We start from the raw sequence: 23,784 nt of genomic DNA on the forward strand, positions 1-23,784 counted from the left end.
TAAGATAAACAAATGTAGTTTCATATTACAATTTCAAGTTATTCTACAAAGAAAAAAAGGGGGTAATTTAGGTTTATTTCGATTTTTTTTTGGTGGTTACAAGGTCGGTCAAATTGACTGCTCCTGTTTTGAGATAGGGTACAAAAAATAACAAATAAATTATAAAGTTTTACTAAAAAAAAAGTTTGAAATGCATTTAGGAGGTTTTAAGGATCACATAATAGTAACTTGAGATTTTTGAGATGAGGAAAAGTATTTTCAATTTTAACATGAAAATTACTTTGCACACAGACAATTCAAAACAAATACTCAATATATTCATGGACAAATCTATATTTAAAAATACTTCACTAAAAAATAAGATTTTTTGCATGTGAAAAATTTATTATATGAACTGAAAGACTGACAAATTTTGTGAAGATATATATACTATATTGAAAGTTACAAGTATTAAATGTATAAAGACTTTAATTAAGTACAAAGAGGTCATGTGGTTGGTCAAATTCACTAAGCCCGTGTTGAGAGAATTGACAACATCAAAGAGTAAAACATGGATGCCATACTTAAATAACAAGATATGTATTCTTTGATAGATTGTTTAGACAGAGTATTCATGATGAAACTTAGTTGAATGGACAGCAACTGTCTGTTGTAGAAACAAGCGTAGAGGACAATGTTTTGAAAGTCTTCCACCTTTAGTATTCAGCTCAGTGTGTGTATGGTATAGTCAGTCTTTATAGTATTCTGGTGGATTGTGAAGAGCACTCTCTGGTCCAGAACCTGGCCGGCATTGGGAATTTTTCGTCCATTCAAATATTAGGAGAAGGGTACCTACCCTTACACATGCAGGAAGTCATGTGTCTTGTCCAACACCAGATCCACAATGAACTAACATCCATCCAGGAAACAATACGATTAGGGACCACTATTTGGGGTTGCATCTGCCATCTAAAACATGGCTGCATTGGGAATTTATAGTTGAGTCCATGGTAGGAGGAGGGTACCATCCACACACGTGAGGACTTATGTGGCTGGTCTGGCTCCATCCAACACCCTACCCCTAGTAACTGGCATCTGGTGCATCAGTTAGAGAGGTAAACTGCAATATGTGGTGGTGTGCTACAGCCAAGATCTGGCTGCATCTAGAATTATACATCAGGTCCACAGCAGAAAGGGATTCACGCCATCTATACAACAGAATGCTACTACCCCTACTCTCAACGCACACTCAAGAGGACTGGCCTCCATGATCCACCACCCCAGTGTCTAGGAATTGGTAAGTGTGAGGACTCTCATACTCCACTAGAAGAAGGAGGAAAAAATGCATTGGAGATGGTGCAATGGGTTACCACAATACTCTATTTTGAAAAGCAGAGTGATCACGTTAAGGGAGTCAATCAACCAACACCTGGCGACACCTGGAATTGTACGTCAGGTCTGCGGTAGGCAGAGCCTCAATGTCACAGTCATCTAGCACGTTATGTGATCACAGGTCGTACAGTGTGGATTTAAGACTAAGTATACCTGGTCAGGCAACACTCACCACAGAGTGGGATCCAGATATGCAATAAAGGCTCCTGCAAAGAAAAAAAAATGAATGGAGTACTTACCACCCATAGATAAACAGTTACAGTACTGATGATGCCCGCAAGGGAAGATGGAAATGTGCAGCCAGGGATATAGTAAGGTGATGGATCTGATGTGAAGAAAACATTAAAAAGGCAACAATCATCGGAGAAACAGATGTGAATTAACTGTCAAACTCAACTCGAAAGGGTAATGGGAAAAAAGTCATGGGAGAGGTGAGGATTTCAAGGAAGAAACAAATGGAGCATTACATGTCATATCCGTTGGAGAGCCCTAACTGGGCAAAGAAGGTGGGAGTGATCGGCAGGGTAATAAAGATGGGAAAAGGAGGGAAGGGAGAAGTACCATCTTGAGCAGCCTGTTTTGAGCATAAAAAAAGTGATCAGGAAAGAGGAGAACATAGGAACTAAGAAAACAAAAATGTGGTGAACATCAATCGAAAACACAAGAGCAGGAAAAGAGGCTTCAATGAAAGGAGATTTAAAGAACATGAAGATAAAAGGTTCAATGGAGGACAGGGAAGACCACATAGAGATGCTACTCAGGAAGGGAAGCATGGTGGGGAGGCTGGGAAAATGGAAGAAACAACATGGATAAGATTAGCAACTGGAAAACAGAAGCAAAGTTATTAAACCAAAAAGTGGCAGATAACACTGCCCTATAGCCCACAACAGAGGAAATCGAAAGGCCTTGTTCAAAAAACCATGTCAATAAAAAGATAGTTTGCAAAGAACAGTAGGATGGGAAGGACGATAACCTCTTAAAACAGACCAAAAGTGGTACGTGTACCATGTACATAGGTAAGCCACCATGGAACAAAAAGGATGGAAAATGAAGGAAGCCACATGTGAAGAAGGAGTGCAGGTATGGATGGATGATGCATGCTGGAGTGTGGCTGATGGGGGAGTGTCAGAAATAATGGAAGAGAAAGGGAGGTGACACCAAAAACTGGCACAGCAGTGGAAACCATGTGAGCGAACTGGCCAATATGTAACCATCAACAGAACACTATGCAGAGTGGTCTGAAGTACAGAAAGGACATGTGGTAGGAAATGAGTTGGAGGATATGCATATAGGTACTAACCCAACCAATCCCGACTGAGAGCATTGACTGCTCCTGCTAGAGGATGAGGAACAGGAGACCAAAATCGAAAAAGTGGTGAATTGTTTGTTTATTTGAATTTTGCACAAAGTTACACAAAGGCTATTTGCACTAGCCATCTCTAATTTAGCAGTGAAAGACTAGAGAGAAGGCAGCTAGTCATTACCACCCACTAACAACTCATGGGCTACTCTGTTACCAATGAATAATGGGGTTGACCATCACTTTACAGTGCCCCCATGGCTGAAAGGGGTGAGCATGTTTGGTGGGATGAGTAATTGAACCCATGACCATCAGATTGTGAGCCAAACGCCATAACCACCTGGCCATGCTGTATTCAGAAGAGTGGCAAAAGAGTCCAAATCTGGGGTATCCCACAGAGCACACAGAACCAAAAAAAAAAAAAAGACAGGCAAATCCAAAGGCAACAACTCTGCAGAAAGAATCTTGTTGGGACAGGACAACTGATCCATGATCAGATTCAGGACACCCAGATTATGACATGGCAACAAAGTGATGGGATGGCAGTGGGCACAAAACAGAAGATCCAATGTTTGAAAACCATAGGTCTGATGACTGAGTTTCCCTCACCCGGTGATGTACAAGACTACCATAGAAAAATTGGAGTGAACCATAACCAACCAGCCCCTAGGAGCCCACAGGAAGAGAAGGAGAGCCCAATGAACAGCAAGATGATCCAAGGTATTGATATGGAGAGAGGACTCGGAAACAGACCATTGCCCTGAAAACTACTGAGTGTTGAGATACATCCCAGACGAGGAGGAGGAAGAGAAACATCCACGGTACTATTGGTCTGATCCAACCACCAGTTGAAGTCAGTCTGTAAGTGAGGGGGGAATGATAAGAGGGGCATCTAAGAGATCCCAAACAAAGCTCTACTGATCTATCAAAACCCACTGGCAATTGTGCATGAGGATGCAAGGAAGAGGAATGAGGGCTTTGAGAGAAGCTCATGTCCCCCAAAAAAAGAGGACCTCTCACACAGTAGAAGGAGAGGATGAGATGCTGCATATGAGACATTCCATAGCTTCTAACTGAAGAGTGAAGCAGGTCATCTTGTGAGGAGGCAAGAAGCAGTTATATGTCCAGTGAATGGTGGATATGAAGGCTCCTGGAAAAAATCAGGCAGGCAAAAAAACAGGATCCCAAGGAGGAGGGAAGGAAAAAGAGATTGTGAGACAATGGGGTAGATGATTGGAAGTAATAGACCAGAGTTATTGAAATGAATTTCAGAACCCATGGATTGACTGTCAAATACCTCCAAACATAGGCAATTTGAAGGAGTTTGGCCTCCACCAGCCCTAACCCGAGAAGGGTGGTCTGAGTAAGACAAATGCAGAAAAAGGTAATCAAATTATCGGGGTTCGATCCCCACTAAGGAAGAAGTGACACCAAACACTATGAGTCTAAATAAGGGAAGTTGGAACATGGGGATCAAGGTGTACTGATTTCTGAATGCAAATGCCCCCCAAAACGACTCGCGTGAACCCCCAATATCCAAGTAAGGAGTTAAAACTAAAATAATGAGCTAAAGGCTAGTCTACAATATGGGCAGGGCTGGGACATAGGAAACGGGAGGTAAGGACAGGACATAACTGAATAATCAAATCCATCAAAGGGGAAAGAAGTCTGGGCAAGTCCCCCGAAACAACATGCGACTGCGAGGCATATTCAGGAGAGGGAAAAAGGCTGTCCAAATCTAAAACTTCCAAATCACTGAAAACAATCATCTGTTTATTCTTATTGTTGCATGAAATTGTTCAACTCCCGATGGACAGTAGCCATCACTTCATGGGACGAGAATCGTGGTTTCAACCCATTAGACGTGGTCGGTAATTCTTCTACAGCAGTTGTAGTTGCAGCCACCTGAAACTGTGAATGCATAACCCATGAACTTAGAAGAGAAGATAGATAAAATAATTTGTAACTCTCCACAAAAGAGAATGAAAATGGTAAAGAACAATGTAATTAAAGTAGAAAAATAAAGTAAAAACTTGTGAATAAGTGAATCAAATCAAGAGCAAAAACACAGCTTTTCAATAACATTGCCAATCGAAAAGCATAAAGCAACACAATGGGTTATCTGTGCTGTGCCCACCATGTATCGAAACCCGGTTTCTAGTATTGTAAGTCTGCAGACATACTGCTGTGCCACTTGGAGGCCTGTTTATACTTAAATGTTGTTGTCCTAATGCCCTTTGAACTGTGATTAACTAATATTCTCACCACATAAGTTGTAAATCACTTGGTAAACATGTAGCTCACATTACCCTATCCAATTACATAACACACAGGCTACTCAAAAGTTGCTCACAAGCATATCCTGTGAAAATTTTTTTTTATTATTATTACTTAATTTACCTAATCAAACCTAAAGAGTTTCTAATTTTTACATTTTAGTTATCTTTATAATAATAAATAAAGAATACACAAGAAAACAAGAAATAAAGTTCTTACCAGGGCCTTTTTTTTTGGTGTCAACTGTCGATGAAACTTAACTATGTTTTTTAATACTAATGATACTACTGCACTAAATAATTTTCATTTCATTAAAAAATACACCAAATTATAATTTTCCTATATTGAAAATGCATTTCTGATAGATACTTACCTCCTCTCACAAGATTAGCTATTCTCGTTCAGTGCTGCCCTCCATATGCGAACTTTTTCTCTATTCATGTCACGAGCCTTCTGCTCCATCCCCCCCCCCCCCGCCTTGTTGGAATTACTATATTCCAACATATGTCTCATGTAAATCATCATGCGTCGTCTCTTAACCAATAGTAGCATGATATGCTCATGTGACTCCCTCTTCACTCCTCTACTGAACCTTTACCTCGAAGTTTGACAGAAGGTGTGAGCACAGGTGACCAAAAAAGGGGCAACTTGGGATTGAGTCCCATGGCAAACTCATCCAAGTAGAGAGAACCCCACTACTGGCAAAGCCCCCTGAAAACTATTGGATCTAATGCCCACTCTCTTGGATATATCTGGTCAGGGCGTGACAGACAGTCCACAACTAGACTGAAAGCACCCAGCACATGACATGCTATAAGGAAAATGTGATGTGCATAGGCCTAGTATAATAGATTCAACATAAAAAAACATAGATCTCTGGACCCTTGGTGGTTGATATGTGCCACCACCTTAGAATTGTCCAAATGAACCATCACTAGACAATGACGTGTGAGAAAAAGGAAGTGATGCAACACCCGACATACTGTTAGAAGTTCAAGAACATTTATATGCAAGATGGTTTCGTCCACATACAAATGGCTCAAAGCTTCCTGGTGTTTGACGCATTCTCCCATCCCTGAAAAGATGTAGACTCGGATGCGGGGGAGGAAGCAGCATGCCCACCGACATATGGACTTTGTACAGCCACCATTGCAGATTGTTTTGCAGGGAAGTAGGAAGGGAAATGGGGGTGGAAAGAGGCTCCCGAGCAAGGTTCCATTGTTCGTGAAGCACCCACTGAAGTGATTTCATACAGGTATGACCATGAGGGACCAGTGCAGTCATGGAGGACCACATCCCATAAAGCAATAGAACCTCACGAGCAGTAAGTGACTGACCCAAGAGGTCATGATGAACTGAAAGTTCCATTGAACAAAGATGTAAAGGAGAAAGCAGAGCGCAACAGATAGTCATGTAAAAAAAGACCCCCAAATAGACTAGATATTGAGTGGGTCAAAGGAATGACTTCTCCAAATTGATCAACCAGCCCATTCGAGCTGCCACAGACAGAAGTTGGTGAGTATGAGTGGCTGATTCCTGCTCAGAATAAGCCAGCCATCCATGTAATAATGGAGATGACGTGCAAAAGCCTGGACTATGTGATAAAACACATAATGAGCCGAGGCAAGTCCATAAGGGAGTGCCCAAAATTGGTAATCTACCCCGAGATGGACATACCAAATGCAAGGTCGAGACCAATGTGCTATCAGGATGTGGAAGTAAGCATTGGAGACATCGATTTTTGTCACCCAGAACCCTGGGGAAAATGCCCATCTCAAGGCGAGAAAAGATTCCTTGTTGAACTGGGGGACTGTGATGAAGCAGTTGAGGCGAGATAAATCTATGACCAGCCACCAATCCCCGGTTTTCTTGGGGACAACAAAAAGATGGGAGTAAAAAAATCCTAGAAGGATGGTGAAGCTGTTCGGTTGCCCACTGCAAAATCAATTCTCAAACTGCTTCGGGATAACGAATCCTTCTGACATAACCAACATTACCTATTGATCGTCAATGAAGGGACACCAGCGAGGAAGAAACTAATAGCTGAGCTCTCACCAGATCCGACCCCACAGGGTAGACACCAGTATGGGGGGCAAAGGGGTTTTGTCATTGAGGAAGTCAACAAGAAGTATCCCGATTAGAAGGAACAGGTGAGGGTTGGGAGAATGAAGGACGGGGAATAAGTGGCATATAAGGCTCTGGCCAAGACAAATGGGCTACAAAAGTCATAAGGGGTGATTGCTGGTGGACTGATGTACCCCGAGGCTCAATAGTGTCCATGACGTAATGTCTCAGAAAAGGTGCAAGACATAAGTCTCTGGGATATGTTGAGGGTAAATTGACCAGAGCCAAAACTGCATCCTGACCTATAAGGTCCCAACAACAAAGAAATCATGTATGTAACATCAGAGCTGGAGATGAAATGTAGGCCAAAGCAAATGAGAGTATCTGCATAAACCCCCTCACGATTTCTGCGGAGAGTCTCCTAAAGAAGATGTATGGAAGAAAGATACCGTTAAAGGTTGGTTAGGGTAAGATGTAGGTGAGAATATTGGGCATGGGTAAGATTAACATTTTATTCTGGAGCTGCCCCCCAAATAGGAAACAATGAACCTAATAACTCCTGATCTAAAAATGGATAGTGGACACAATGGTAAGAAAGGGTGAACTGATCAGAAGTCCTTGGGGGGCACATCATGCCGATCCCCTCACTTAATTGGAGACAAATTGACCCACATGTACCTGAATATCAGGGGAGAGAGGAAAAACCAAAAATGGTTGGGAAGTCTGTTCATGTAACAAGGAAGGATGAAGTGAATAAGAGATAGGGGAAAGGGATAAAACATCACAAACCTGAGACACAAAATTCGTAAATACTGAATTAGGCCTGGGTAATTCCTCAGGCTGCAAATGGGAAGGAACAGCAAACTCTGGGGGCAGGAAAAGACGATCAAAGTCCTCGTCATTCTGAACAAGTTCAGCCAACTCAGGAGGAGACTGGGCAATGTCTGGGAGCAAAAATTAACCCAAGCTCAATCTCCTGACATATAAAAGCCAAGAGATCCATCATCTGGTTGCCCGCACCCGAGGCCTGAGAAAAACACTGATTGCTGGTGTGACCCCCAAAGTGGTAATGTGAACTTCGGAATTCATAGCACAATAGAAGGTTTACAAAATTGGAGTGCAGTAATATAGCAACCACTTTGCATGAAAAGAGAAATTTGTTTGTCACACTGGAAACACTAGGCACACAAAAGAGTAAATCTTAACTCAAATGCTGCCAAACGAGAAGCATAGAGGGAGTCACATGCATCACGTGAGCAGATCATGCTATTATTGGTTAAGAGATAATGCATGATGATTTATATGAGAGACATGTTGGAATATAGTAATTTCTAACTATGTGACAAGAGCCATTAAAAATTCAGCTAAGTTCATCGATGTGTTTCCTATGGTAATAAAGGTTGAACTGGAAGTGAAATAGACAATTCTACATACAGAAAACAATGTAATATAACATGTCATTTAATAGATTAAAACTTAGGTATTCTATTGGTTGTAAATAATAATAAATAGCATTAAACATTAGAGAGATCTATCGGCAATTTCTGAAAGAGAGGATGTGACAGGTGGGTGTAGCAAGAGGGGATCTGTTTTCTATTTTATGGCTCTGTAACCAAATAAAGATTGAAGGCTATAAAAGTTATGCTCTGCCTGAGTGATGACATTACATGAATACATTACATTAAATTCTGTACTTCTCAGAGAGGTGGTAAATAAATTACATAAGAGGAGATAGCTAGAGAGCAAAAGTCACAATTCTCATATTAGGGAAAATTCAGGATGTTTTTTAATATTGCCTTATAAAAGTAAGTACTTAAAACTTTTATAATGTTAGAATCTGGATTATTAACTAAGTTTTTATGCCAAGTTTATTGATATATCACTGTAAAAAAGTAGTTTAATTAAATTTTGAATGTAACTCACTAAAACCTCATGATATGCACAGAAAAAGATGCCTGTAGTAAAAGAGTTAATTCATGCTTTAAAAAAATTAGTTTCCTTGATGGTGTTTAACTTTAGAATGATTAAATGCAAAGTTAACCTTATGTTCTCTTTTTAAAGTAAATAAAACTTAACTCATGCTTCAAAAAATTTAGTTACCTTAATATTTTTTAACTTTAGAATGATTACATGCAGGGTTAACTTTTTATTTTCTTGTCATAATAAATAAAACTTAACTTGAAAATCACTTTGGTAAATTCATTTTTTTTCACATTAAGAAATTAATAAAACAATAACATTTATAGTTTCAGTAAATTGCACATAAATATAAAACCCAATATGTTGTATCTAACTAATCAGCCATATTTGCATCTTATGAAACACAAGAACAATATAAAATAATGATGCTACATGTACTCACCTCATTAGGAATGTAAAGTACCCATCCTAGCTCACCTGTATGGGTAAGGTTCATAACCTTAATGCCACTGGCTAATCCTATATCCATTATCTAAAAGTGAAAACAAAAAATCCATTACTAAATACATATTACATAGAAAGCTCTGTCCTATTTATTTCTCATACTTGATAGTCCTAACAAACATTGGATAAAATATTGTAGAAAAGTGTTATACAGAGGGTTGAGTATGTTACACTAAAATTATTTTAAATATGCAGATCAGCAAGTCACATGATAACCATAATCCACATAAAATCATGGTGGAAGAGAATGTATCAGAACTACATTTTGACATGGAGTTTCTTAAGTAGTGTGATGCCAACAACAATCAGGAAGAATAAGCAACAGCTCTTTCCTATAAGATTCTAAAGATGTATGCAGGTCAGGTATTTAATATTTCCAAGATAAGGAAATCCCTTGTACTCAACACAACTGGAAAATAAAGGAATATGAATCAACTTGGTGCAAAAGATGTGGCAATTCACAACTACAAATGTCAGTGGCAAAAGCCACAAACATTACCTATGCAACATAATCAAGAAGGATCCCTCTCTTTTGACAAATGACATAAGCCACAAGTCCATAAGTTGTTTTTATGACATATTTGTAAGCAAATGAAACCAACAGGGTATGAGTTCACCAAGAAAAAGGTTTCAGTAGTACCTATCATTCAAGGTCACATACCTCAAACAGCTGGATAATGAAAGATATTCATACTATTCAATAGAAAGAAATACCTCTCAAGTCATTGATGAAGCACATATTAAGTTCTGTGCACTTGGTCTGTTAAAATTGGTGCTGAGAACCATCATCCTTGGACACAAATGAATAATGTAAAACAAACAGAGAGGTTTGGTTTGTTTTGAATTTAACACAAAGCTACACAAGAGCTATCTGCACTAGCTGTTCCTAATTAAGCAGTGTAAGACTAGAGGGAAGGCCGCTAGTCATCACCACTCACTGCCAACTCTTTTACCAATGAATAGTGGGAATGACTGTCAAATTTTAATGCCCCCACAGCTGAAAGGGCAAGCATGTTTGGTGGGACGAGGATTCGAAACCGCGATCCTCAGATTGTGAGTCCAAACAGGGAGGAGTGGTGTGCTTTGGGCATGATAGCCTTATATTAGACCCTTATGTAACAGACACTATGCTGCAGATCTATTGTTGAAATGTATGATCATCAGATAGAGCAGGAGCTGATGTGACAAAATGAACTGTAATAATGTTAAAACTCCAAAATCATCTTAATATAATGTACTCTCAACTGTATGTTTAATTTTCTTTCAAAAAAATAGCCTGATGAAATTAATCGAAAGAATTATAATTTAAGATTTTGAAAATGTTACATCAAGTTTTGTTTAAAAGCTTAAAAATAACTCGAGTTAGAAAATAATTTGCAAAATTGTCACAGTTATCTAATTTATGAGAGACATTAAGCAACATGCCTCTTCGTTTTGATGATATTTTTGTTCTAATTTTTGGTAAAACAAAGCTTTTGTTGCAAAAATAACTTCCATTATTTTTATTGATTTTTTGGCAAAATAGTGTTATAAGCCTTCAGACTTACCACTGAGTTGTTAAATTAATACCAACAAGACTTAGGAGACTTCTGGGTGTTACAAAATGAAATGTTTTATAAATTATGTTCTGGAACTTTTTCTTATTCTCAAAGATTTAACTTCAAATTAGGGCTGTAACAATTACTCACATAAACGAATCCACTTTCCCATGAAAATCAATTTCAAAATCATAAAATCTGTAATTGTTTCTATTCAGAAATAGAAATAATAATTTTGTTTGAGTACAAAAGTTTATCCCTAATCATACAAACAAACCTTTAAATGATTAAATATTCAATTATATTGAGTAATTACAGTAATTCTTAGATTGTGCCATTTCAAGGTCAATAACATTTATATATATATGTTCATTTTACTGCTCTGTCAAATGTCATTCTGTATTTAGGTCACAGACTTTACACTTGCACCAGTTAGGACTTGATTGACTTATTGTTTACAAAAAATAAAATAAAAATTCTTTGAGGAACATAGCGAGATATAGTGCAATCAACTTTTTTATTTTAAAAGACTGTGTAATCTGCATATATAATCTAATTTTTGAATAAAGTAAAAATAAATGAATAAAATATTAATTAAATAACATTTACAATGAGAATAGTAAATAGTAAAGAAAAATAAAAAAATTAAGGCACAGCAACTGTAATAAATAAATTGATTTATGACACCCATTTTAAAGGAAAACAATAAACAAATAAATAAATAAAAATAGAACAACATTTGTAGGTTGTCCACAAGAAGACAAAAGAATATGTCGTAGGACAAACTGTACAACAGCCCATGATAATTGGAATGTTTTCATTATTGAGCTATGAAATGAAATCTGCAATGTTAGAGAAAATGATCAAGAAATTGGCATTGATATGTGCCAAGGACATACATCCAATTAGTATAGTTTTGGTCTAGGGTTTCAAGGGCTTTGTTTATGCCTTAAACCCCAGTTTGTTGTAAAACTGTATCAAAGTATGTTGCCTTAGGATATGAGAACCTGAAGCAGTACACAAGTTACCAAATAAAGAAGTCAACTGCTACTGTACCAATAACAAACCTATGGACAAGTGTGTGTACAAATGATTACATCAGCCACGCAATTCACAATATTAATTCTGAATGGAAGCTAGAAAACAAACTGCTAGCCACACGCATCCAGGAGAACAGATACACAAGGGTGAACATTTCAAAATAAATGAGTGCTTTGGTGACTGAATTCCTTCTACCATAAGTCATTGTCCTTGTTGTAGACAATGCTGTTAACACATATGTGGCTTCATTCAATATATTACATGACAAATCCTTTCCCTTAAAATACAACTTGGCGTAAATAGGGTCTCAAGATCAAAAGTATTGCTAAAGCAATCAGATCTGCAATAAAGTTGGTTGGTCATTTATCACATTTTCCAATTGCCACTGCAGTTCTTAAAAAATGTCAGGCTAATGATAGAATAGCACATCTGTTAAATCTGATTCAGGATGTTCCACACTACTTCTTAAGATCTGAAATTATGTGTTTATCATGTTGCTATTCATAACTAAACTATAACGAAGACATCAGACAGAGCATCCATGAATCTGACTGACAACGAATGGAGCATACGGCAGTCATATGAACCTGTGCTTGAACTGCTTGGCAATGCTACAGCGATCTTGGCTATTGGCTAAAGAGGACACCCCCCCACTTCAAGTAATACTTTCACGCTTTTACATAACTTAACGAAGAAAGACCTGGTTTCATCAAATCTTGACTCTAAGATTAATGCCTGCTTTAAGAACACAACAGGTTTTATTAAGTGCTTTCCTGGTAAACGTACCTTTTCCATGAGCAGTTGACTTGCTTCTCTGATAATGTTGTCAAATTTATTGAACAAATGAATAATTGTATCAAGCAAGAATATTTGCATCAAGTGAGTACTGAGACAGATATCAACACTAAATCAAGAGCACATCCATGTAGACATTGTAGCTATCTTGATCATTGTATGCCCTCTAAGTATTGCAAAAAGACGTTTTTAGTAATTAGTAGACCAGTCTTTACACCTCACCAGTTTCATGCCACTTCTGAACATGTAACTACTTTCTACCAATAGTACTGTGCCACCTATTATGGTGCAGCTAGCTCCCTCTGCTATTTCCACTCAATCCTCACTTTCTCAATTGGCATGACACAGATCAGACATATGTTGCTACAGTTTTTGATTGTGCTTTGTTGTCGTTTCTGACGAAGTTTATTCAACAATTTCTAATTTTTGTGTTTTATTTCATTTGTTTCTACGTATTTGCATTCAAAATATTCTCATTCCTGAATTCTATGTGTTTTAATATGAATTAGAGGTTTTTTTGTGGCAGACAATGATGTTACCATGACAGGCAACAATGCACATGGCATGAATTACCAGGACACAGAGTCGACTTTATCTTCTGAGGATGTACATGCCTCGGATCACTGGGAGTTTCAGTCTCATGTGCAGCTGACATTTTCTTCTTCTTTTCACTGCGACACTGTTTCTGAGGAAGAAGACACTCACTGAGTTGCCACTTTGGTCTCCTTTTTCAGGCACCTTCCCCCAATTGCCAGCTGCCATGTCTTTCAATTGAGGGAAGACTTGTTCTTTTCCTCCTTTCTTCCTCTGGCTTCAAGTTCTTCCAAGAGATTTGTTATGTTTTCAACATGTACACTTCACACCAGGTTGATATACCAGTGGTCTGCCCAGTTCCAATGCCCTTCTTTACACGTGGGAAACTTATGTATTTCATGTCATCAGTACTCGGACTTCAGAAAGTTAGATATTTAGGTGTACTTTGTTATCTACGTTACTTTAGTTTAACTGTATGTTAGATATTGATTATTACTTTGTAATTTCCATAAATTTAATCATTATTCATGTTCATTAATTTTACGTATATTTTTTAGTTCATTATTAATAAGTATTTTCCCTAGGTATGGTTTGATTGTGTGTTACATATCTTAACTACTTGTAACATCTAATTCACTGTTCTGTTTGTGTAACTGTTTTTCTCGTCATTGTTTACTATGTCCCTTCTCATCCCCATTTTTCATTAGTGTGTGACTTACTTCAGTGTCCTTTGTTGTTTAAGATATTTTCAATATATGATAAATTAGTTATTGCTCATTCAGGTGTTTAAGAGATAATTTTCATTGGTTTGCTTATTCCTTTTCATTACATACTTTGTGGACTGGGTACATTTAGATAGTATGTCTATTTCATATACAAGTACTTTGTTAATTGAGTATTTTGGTGAGTTTGTACCTTCCATATCTTTACTGTTACTAACAAATAATTCTTTGTGCTATTTCAATAAATTTTTCGTTGTTGTTAAGCATGTACCTTCTCCTAATTTCAGTTCGTGTGGGACTTAATTCTGTGTTGTCTTCTGGGTAACTTTCTCTGTCTGGTACCTCAGATATTGATTAGTATTGTGTTTTCTCAATATATTCTGTCAGTTGGCACACTCATTATTTTTAAATTCTTTGTGGACTAGAAAAATTTGGTTACTTTGCCCATTTGGTGTTTGTCAGTCCTTTGTATATTGGGTATGTTTCGATAATTGTTACGTTACATATCATTATTACTAGTGATATCTATTCATTGTTCTTCTGAATATTTTTCATGAGTGTTCAATTATGCCATCCCTCCCAAATTTTTGTCAGTGTGGGACTTAAAAGTTTGCTTTATTACTTCACTGATGCGTTTGTTTCTTTCCCGTTCATACGGCTGAGCTTAGCTTTGGTTCCTTTTCCTATGTTCATGATCCTAGATGGCTTTTTATGTATTTTGTTGGGGAATACAAACTTTTGTCCAACTTTTTCATTCTACGAGTCTTACATTCTTCATTTTCTGGTTTGACTGGCTCCTGCTTGCTTCTTACCAATCTCAATCCAGAGTCTACACTCCTCTGCCCCTACAAGATGCAGAATGGGTTGGTTTCCTTATGACAAGAGGGAATCCATTCTGGCCCCATCTCAATACCTCCTTAATTTGTGGAGGTTCTTCTTTCCAACATCAGTTGGGCCCAGCCTTCTCTCTGTTTTCGGGTTTTGAGCAAGTAGTTCACACGTCCCTCACATTTCTTACGGCTCAATATCTTCTATCTCTTTGGGGATATGGACTTCCTTGGAAGTTCTCATTCTCATGGGTCAGATTCATATGCATTCCCTTCAGTAAACACTCCTTAATAAGTGGAACTTCTCGGATCCCTGGCTTGGTGGTTGAACAGAGTCCAAACTGTGGCAAGGATGCTGCTTACTTCCACCTCATCCAGACTTACGTTTGTTCCCATACTTCTCTTTAGGAGGTTGAGGTTCTTCCATCGACTCCCTGGAGATTTCTTGTCTCTAGTTAATCAACAAGTCTTTCTCCATATCACCTTTCTTGAGCCTTTGGTGGTTCATTAAGCCTTATCCAACCTCCTTCCTCTCCTATGGGGGTGGTGTTTATGGTACACTCTCACCTCTCCACTGTGGTCACTTACATCTCTAAGTCAGGGGGTACCGATTCCTAGTCTCTGTGCTTTTGGATCCTGAGCCCACTGTCATCTCATTGTGGTCTTCACTTGCCTTTTTCCTGGCTCCTTCCACCTAGTGGTGGTTCAATTATTATCCAACAAGATTCTCATCACTAAGTGTTTCCTCGTTCCACAGATATTGCCATTCTCTATCTACACGCATGGTTTTGTCTTGTCCCACGGTCTGACTCCGCATTTTGCATCCTTCTTTCCTGATCCATGAGACCTTCTTCCATGTTTGTTTCCCACTGATGTTAGTATACCTCCGACTTTGGTCTCTTGAGCGTGGTTTCTGTCCTTACCACCCTTCTTTCCTCTCTTTCGCTGTTCTTCACCCAGTAGTTTGTTAAAGGCTTGTCCACTTCGAACGTATCCAACTCTTAAGCAGCCTTGTCTATCTCCTTCCGTTTCTTCTGGGGTTGGTCTTCACCTGTCATTTCCCTCCTTTCTGTTTCTTTGCTTGGTTATAAGGATCTCAATGTGGTCCTTTATACTATTTCTCGTCCTACATTCAGCCTTTGTCTGAATGTTCCATCTAAATTACCTCCCTCACGACCTAATTCCTTCTCCTCCTTGCTTGTGGTTGTTGCCGTTCAGATTTTTATACCATTCATGTTACCCACATCCTTACTTCTACTCCTTTGTCATCCTCTACCCAAACGTTCCTCCCTAGGCCTTGTGCTACCATTAGTTGTGTTCTGACTTTCATGCTACCAGTGGTTGTGTTCTGATTTTCACACCCATTTCCTTACCTTCCTTTTCCCACCTGTACATCCATTCCGATCCAGATAGGTTTCTTTCTCCGGTTCATTCATTCAGGTGTTATGTGACATGTTCTGCCTCATTTTGGGGCTCATGTTCCTGACTCCTTATTTTCTGGAACCCTCTCATTCAGCTGGCTTATTCAGGCTTGTCGGTGGAAGGTTGCCATCTCCACAAACTATCTTCAGATCAAATTTGTCACATTACTATCTTTTGCTGCTCACCTTCGCTGTCCTTAGAAGGAGATTATTTAGCTGGAATATGAACTAATTCCAATACCTTTGTCACTCATAATATGCTAGATTAAGCTGTGTTTTCCTCCCATAGCGATTCTACACGTATCCCTTTGCCTTTGCCTGGGGTAAGTCTTATTGCTTCCTTTCATCTATGTTTTCTTTTCAGCTTCTATAATCTTCTCAATAATTCTGGTTGCAGAAGGTTCTTTCCTGCTTATACGGCTGGATTCAAGAGACTTCATCTGCCTCGTGATACTGACAATGGGACGTCTGCTTGTCCTCCTCATAATTCCAGATACAGGATGTCTGTCATTTACGGTTGAGTGAGTTATGATTTTGCCCGTATAAAGGTTACAGTTGAGTCGAGGCAATGCCAAGACCTCTTAGTACTGGATTTGGTTTGTCCTACTTCTTGCTCCCATGGTGGTTTTGGGATTTTGTCTGATAACAGCTGTTGCTATCTTCCTATTCGTATTTCTAGTTGCTTGATGTATGCCACTCTGTTTACTAACGGTTGGTGTTATTGGGTATTGATAATATGGTCCACGTGCCCTAGCCACTTGTTGTTATAACTTTGTTTTTTTGTTATATGTTGCTATAGCTTGCATCTTCTTAACATTTTTACAATCGTACAAGCACTACCTTTTCCACCCATTTTAGGTTCCTTTCCTCATTTCTGGGTGAAGAGTATACCTGTTTCAGGAGAGGTGGTACCCCACAGGTATGCTTCATTCTGGGCAGTTGCTTTCCGCTTGGTTTGTTCTTTGTGCGCCTACACTGGCCCTCCACCTTTGCAATGTGGGACTCTAGCTTTTGTGTGAGAGGAGGTAAGTGTTTCAGAAGTTAACATTTTCTTAAACTGAAAATGTATTTCCAACAGAATTGGATTAAATGAAAAATAATCTATAGAACCCAGTGTTTTTTGTGATAAATTAATAATCAAGCAAGGCTAAACTTACAACTTGTTTTACTCATTGATCAAGAATGTAAGAGAAAAAAATCTGACTTTTTGACGTTATTATTGTTACAAACATACATTAACCCAAAATGTTGTTGCAATTTCAACTATTTTGACTGAGGTATGAAACCTTTGACATAAATTTTATGAAAGCCTCAATGTTAATAGGTACCCATTTAACAAAGATGTTACTTATCTTTGATAACACATTCTATAATTATATGACATACTTTAAAAGATTTATGGAAACAAAGATAACACTTATGTCTCCACTTGTTTTAGATAACCTTAGCTTTTTGTTACCTTGCATGTAAAAAAAGGAAAATCTCTGGAAGTCATGGATGAGTCAGTCAGCTCAGTCATTAAATCTCTTGCTCTTGGGCCCATTACACAGATAGCTGTGTACATAGAAGTAACATCAGCAACTACAACAGGACTGTCCATGGGTAGATGGCGTTTAATCCAAGTCTGACAACGCATCTGTTGGTCAGTTGGTCCAATAAGCATGTAGCTAAAGAAAATTTAAATATAAACAATTTAAATAATTTATCTTATAAATTTATTCCAAATACACACATCCTTAAGTTAACAAATAGTGCTGATATAGGTTTGATGTACTTGTACCATTTTCTAATACTTTTTTTGCATAATTTATTAGCATTTCAAGTACATTTACTACCCTTTGAGAATATGGATATTTATACTATTTGGCCTTATGGTTTTGTTACACACAAACACTCTTGGAGTTGGTTACATGTGTTTATAAAATTAGTATAAAAAAATGTATGCATTTTCATTATATAATCTACTAGTCACATTTGATCTTCATACACAGTTATAAGCCTTGTATGTTAACTGCGAGACTGTACATACAAATCTTGAAAAAAAAAAACTACATTAAGCTGAAAGCAGTTTATACAGCAAATGATATGACTATATAGCAGAAAAGTGGATTCTGAGAGTTAGATATTAAGTAAAATATTTTCTTTTAATAGCAGTTTACATAACAACTTTGCTCTTTGATTAATCTGTGAAAACAGCTAAATAATTCCTGAAAAAAACTAGAGGAGGTCTGTCCAGATCACCAACCAAAAGTCTAGATCAGAGTCTGTATTCAGATCTCATTGAAATACATACAAAAAGTGGATTTTTTTTACATCAATTTCAGGTTAACTCTGGGACTGACCTCATAACCATTTTGTACTTGTTATAGTTTTCACGCTATAACTTTTAAAATAGTAAGAGAATGTTAACAAAATTTGGCACATTATCAGTAAACATTACAATGCTTTCATAGGCAAAATATCAATTTTTTTTTATTAAGTCTTAAGGTTTGCAAAGCATTTGATTTATTACATGACCAATATGTTAGCAAATTGAAAAGATAAAACGCTCTTTTTTCATATTCTAGCTTGTCAATATTGGTAATTTGAGTTTCTAATTTGTTTGAAACTGTAGACTTACTATTTTGACATCACAAACATCTAATTTGAACCAGTGCTGCATTCAACATGTACAAAAAATGTACAGAAATGCTAGGAGAATTACAGATCACTCTGTCAAAAGGATTTAGTCCAGATGAAATAGCTAATGTATTACCAATTTCAAAGTTCCCAGAACATGAAAAGTCAACAATTGAATGTTGTTGTTGAGAACTTAAAACTGGAACTCTAGAACAAGAAAGCAGATGTCCTGAGAGTGAATTCTTCCCTATCAGTTGATGTACAAGACAACAGTGAATTTGCTGAAATAGATCAAAACAGGATGTTCAGCTGTAACAAAAGGTGAATGCAGGTTCATTGGACTGCCCACATTTTAATGACACTGATACAGAAAGACTGTTCCACTGGAGTTCAGACATTAAAAATAGGGAAGATATCTAGAACTGTGCCCCACCTAGTTAGAGATATTTGTGGACAGATGCAAGTCCAGGGTAAGGTGGAGAAGATGGATGTTCAGAATTATTTGAACAACCACAACAGTGAGAGATTGAGTGATGGAGGGACACAAGAGAAATCTGTGGATCACAGATTATATTTTAGTTATCTGCCAGAATCCTCTGATAAAAAAAGTGAAAGACCCCAAAAGAGACTGAATCTCAGGCATAGTAAGAAAAAAAAAATCATGAGAACCTTTGAAACCAGAAGTTCCATACCTTGGAAATGTAAATGAGAAGGTTGAGACCATACAGCATATGAAGTGACACAGACTCCCAAATGAATCAGATACTGGAAGGAAGCCAATACTGACTTAGGAGCCTGACCAGTCAACTTAAATGAAAAGACTCCCAAAGGATAAGGGAAGATGCAGCAGGTGTTGCCCTCTAAAACAGGGCTAGGAGTATCCAAGTCTTCACATAATGAAGGAAATGTAAAGGCACTAAGTCCATTCTCAGTGTGAATGCCCTAAATGAGGAAGTCTAATTCCAAAAAAACAAGGCACCCAAATGAAGCAATTTCCAGAATCAAAGAGAGCAACTGAACTGAACAATAGCTAAAGAAGAATTTGAGGCAGCATGAAGAAAAAGTTAGTGCAATCTTCTCCAATAAAGTTGCCAGGGTAGAGATGCTGAGCCTCAGAAGGTAAAAAGGATTGCAAGCTAAGAAGATGAGTGGACAAAAGACAAAGATGAGATTAAAAGGAAGTCAAAATATGAGAAGAAGAAACTCTTCAAGCTGGGAGAAGAGATTCAAAGGATAGGAGCACCAGAAAAAGAGTAAAAATTCCAACCAAAGGCCACAAAGAACGAGCCTTAATTTCAGTGAGGATGAGGCAACTTAGAGTCAACATGAAGCATAAACTGAAAGATTCTACAATAATGAGACAATTATGAAAGGGAGAAAGAGCGACAAAATCTTATGAGGTGAATTGCATGCAAGAAGCTCACTTGAAAACCAGCATAAACAATTGGAGTGAAAGAACAAATGCCACATACCTTGAGTTACCAAAGCAGCAAAGATGGACGTTACCATATCTTTGTCTGAAGTAGAAGAACCAGAAGCAATGGCAGGTTGTGGGAAGAGCTGGTCAAGAATGTCCAATGGTATGGCAGGCTAAGCAAAAGGCCATGAGCACTGGGTCCAAGATTAAGAATGTAGGATGGAACCAACCATGATGGAAAACATTGCTCACTATTAGAGTAACTCCATTATCCATTTAAATAAAATATGACAACTCTTACAGAAGAGAGCCTAGACATGAAATTTTAGCAGTGGCGGAAGGTAATAACTATTTGTTCTGTGGAGAGGTTAGTTGTGTTTTTGAACATTTGATTATACTAAAGTTTTATTATGACTTCAAACACATTTTAAATTTGAAAATGTACATCAAATTTATGTAATTTTTTTTACATTGTAGTGCCAAAAACAATAGTCTTAGTCTGACTACATATGTTCCAAGTTTTTAATATCAATATATTTCAAAACTCTTCTTGGATAATATTTTAATATGACTGAATGTCTTTTCAGTAGTAAATACACTTTATTCATAGAAAACGACTTTTTTTTTGTTGCCCTATAACATCTTACTTTTTATACACAAGGAGATATTAAAAGTTCTGCATTACAACAATAACTGACACCTGTCAAACCTGAAAGAACACATAATCAGGATGCAAAATATAACTCTCAAATATACATTCACTTTGGGTATTTATCTCATACCATTCATATTCTCAAGGAAATTGTTACACTACTGAAGAGATTTGAACTACTTTAGGCTCATCTAAACTTCTAGATGTAAAAGTTTTATAACTTTTGCTGTTAATGTTTAAAGAAAATGATTAGCAAAAAGAAGTTAGAATAAATATGTTGGATTACGTGATCTTTCAATATCTTATAATATTCTAAATCCAACAAATATTTTCTTCTTATTTCCAGTTTTATTGTTAAAGTTCAATATATATATATGTAGGTATACTGGAAATTTATTACTTTTTTTATGCTGTGAAAATTAAACCTGACAAGGAAAATATCATAAACTACATTTATAAATTATAAAACCAAGTTAAGTCATATATTGGTTAATCTCTTATATAGATAAAACTCATAGACAGACTGCCTTCTTCATTATTGTGTACATAAAATGATCCACCAGTGTTTTGGCTAAGTATACCAACTTGTTATTATTTCATCTGCCTGAGTGGGCAAGAGATAAGAACTGTCTGCAATTCTGATAAGCAACTGATCTTTTTAATAAAATTTTAAAATATTCTCATAACTGAAGCAATAATTTTGTTTTCCATTTTTATTAAATCAACAACAAACTTACAAGTTTTCTTCTAGCTTCAACAAACTACAGTCATTTTCATAACTATCCCACTTGTTCTCAAAAACAGAATTAAACGAACATCAAACTTACAAGTTTTCTCCTAATCGTACCAAACTACAATCATTTTCATAACCACCCCACTTGTTCTGCATTCCTGTATGTGTGATGCACCCAATAGGAATGTCAACATCATTTGAACACAGATATTGGAGTAAATTGACAACTTCACAGCCTGGAGACTTGGGAAAAAGAACAGTTATGTAGAAAACTTGTAAATAATTATACTAATACAAATAAAACTCTTCATAAACACGAAAATTAAAAAAAATAGTCAGATGAGAATAAATTGTTATTGAAAAAAAAAAGAAAACTGACTAAAGAAATGGGACACCAAACAAAACCTCATGATTTTTCAACAAATTTACACTTCAAAGAAGAATTGTTCACAAAGAAATAACTCATTACCCATAAGTTACAACACTTTAAAAGTAAAATTACATAAAATATTAAAGAAGGCTACTACTATATTGTTTATTTGATAATGAAAAAACATTCAGTGAAGTTGGGATTCTTAAAGACATGTAACATGTACTTAATTTTGTAAAAAAATAAAGCCTGTAACAAGAAATAATTTTACAACAATACACATATAAACGTTTCATAAGAGATATGATCAGTTATATATATATATATTAATAATAACTTCTGCTCAAAGCAAAATACTTACAAAAACTACAACTAAAAATATATACTTACTAAAGAGCATAGCTATTAAAAGATAATGTTCAAATTACTATACTACTTGTATGGATTAACTCTCTCACTACATACCCGGTTGAATCAGCCAAATTCGTGACCCCAAACTGACTTTTATAGTTTTAATACTATACCTTCTCACATGTTCTGTGTATCTTCACGAAATTTGGAAAGATTTCAATAAGCATTAATAGTCTTTTGTCTTAAAAAAACAGAATTTTTAATAAAGTATTTTCTCCATAAATATATGGAGTCAATGTATTGACTGCTCAAAGTGCAAAGCGATTTTCATGGCAAGATAAAAAATACTTTTCTTCATATGAAAATTGTAAAATTTTATTTGCATAATCTCTAAAACTTCTTAAATGCATTTCAAACGTTTTTCTTTCAGTAAAACTTTAAATTTTATCAGTTATTTTCTCTATACAGGGTCAGTCACTTTGACCAAACTTCTAATTATCATAAAAAAAAAGTAATAAATCTAAATTACCCTTTTTTCTTTCTAGAACGACTTGTAAACTGTGTAACACAAAACTACCTTTACTTATCTTGAACATCTTCAATATCATAACAGTATACATCTATTTCTACTTAAACTATTGTTTTATTACTCTTGTAATGCCTAACTAATAATAACACCACATGAGTTATAAATCACCTGCCAAATGTGTGGCTCACATTACCCTATCGAATTACATAAGGCACGGGCTACTTTTTTTATTATTTATTATTTTTTTCTTTATCTTACCCATTCTAACCCTAGCTAACATAATAAATTTCTAATTTTCAAATTTTAGTTACTTTTATAATAATAAATAAAGAATACATATGAAAAATAAGAAATATAATACTTACTTGGACCCCCCCCCTTTTTTTTTCGCTATCGACTGTTGATAAAACTTAACCCTACTTTTTTACACTAATGGTACTACTACTTTAATAATTTTTATTTAATTAAATAATGCACCTAATAGCACATAATAATAACATTTAAAAAGCAGAAAACATCCAATAACTATCATAATTTTTCTGGGTTTTTTAACAGTGCAATAAGAGCTGTTAAAAATTTAGCTAAGATTGTCGATGTTTCCAGTGGAATAAAGTTTGGGCGGGAAGTGAAATAGACAATTCTATGTACAGAAAACAATATAATATAATACATCATTTGATAGATTAAAACTCTGGCATTCTATACGTTATAAATAATAAATATTAAAAAGAAGCTGTTGGCAATTTGTGAAAAGCAGGATATGAGAAGTGGGTGTGGCAAGAGGGGTCTGATTTTCTAT

General features: G+C 36.5%; 1 protein-coding gene across 7 annotated transcripts in view; it reads right to left on the reverse strand.

The window, feature by feature from the left end:
• Positions 1 to 23,784, reverse strand: part of LOC106463799 (pyruvate dehydrogenase phosphatase regulatory subunit, mitochondrial-like) — a 130,438-nt gene that overhangs the window by 5,002 nt on the left and 101,652 nt on the right. For all 7 annotated transcript variants that reach the window (XM_022391401.1, XM_013923865.2, XM_022391398.1 and 4 more), the window contains 3 exons: positions 21,830 to 21,978; positions 17,774 to 17,981; positions 9,375 to 9,464 (listed from right to left, as the gene is read on the reverse strand). In XM_022391401.1, coding sequence (XP_022247109.1) covers positions 9,375 to 9,464; positions 17,774 to 17,981; positions 21,830 to 21,978 — 447 coding nt within the window. The remainder of the gene's footprint in view (positions 1 to 9,374; positions 9,465 to 17,773; positions 17,982 to 21,829; positions 21,979 to 23,784) is intronic.

The sequence above is a fragment of the Limulus polyphemus genome, unplaced genomic scaffold, assembly GCF_000517525.1.
Source record: "Limulus polyphemus unplaced genomic scaffold, Limulus_polyphemus-2.1.2 Scaffold1486, whole genome shotgun sequence".
Classification (NCBI taxonomy): domain Eukaryota; kingdom Metazoa; phylum Arthropoda; class Merostomata; order Xiphosura; family Limulidae; genus Limulus; species Limulus polyphemus.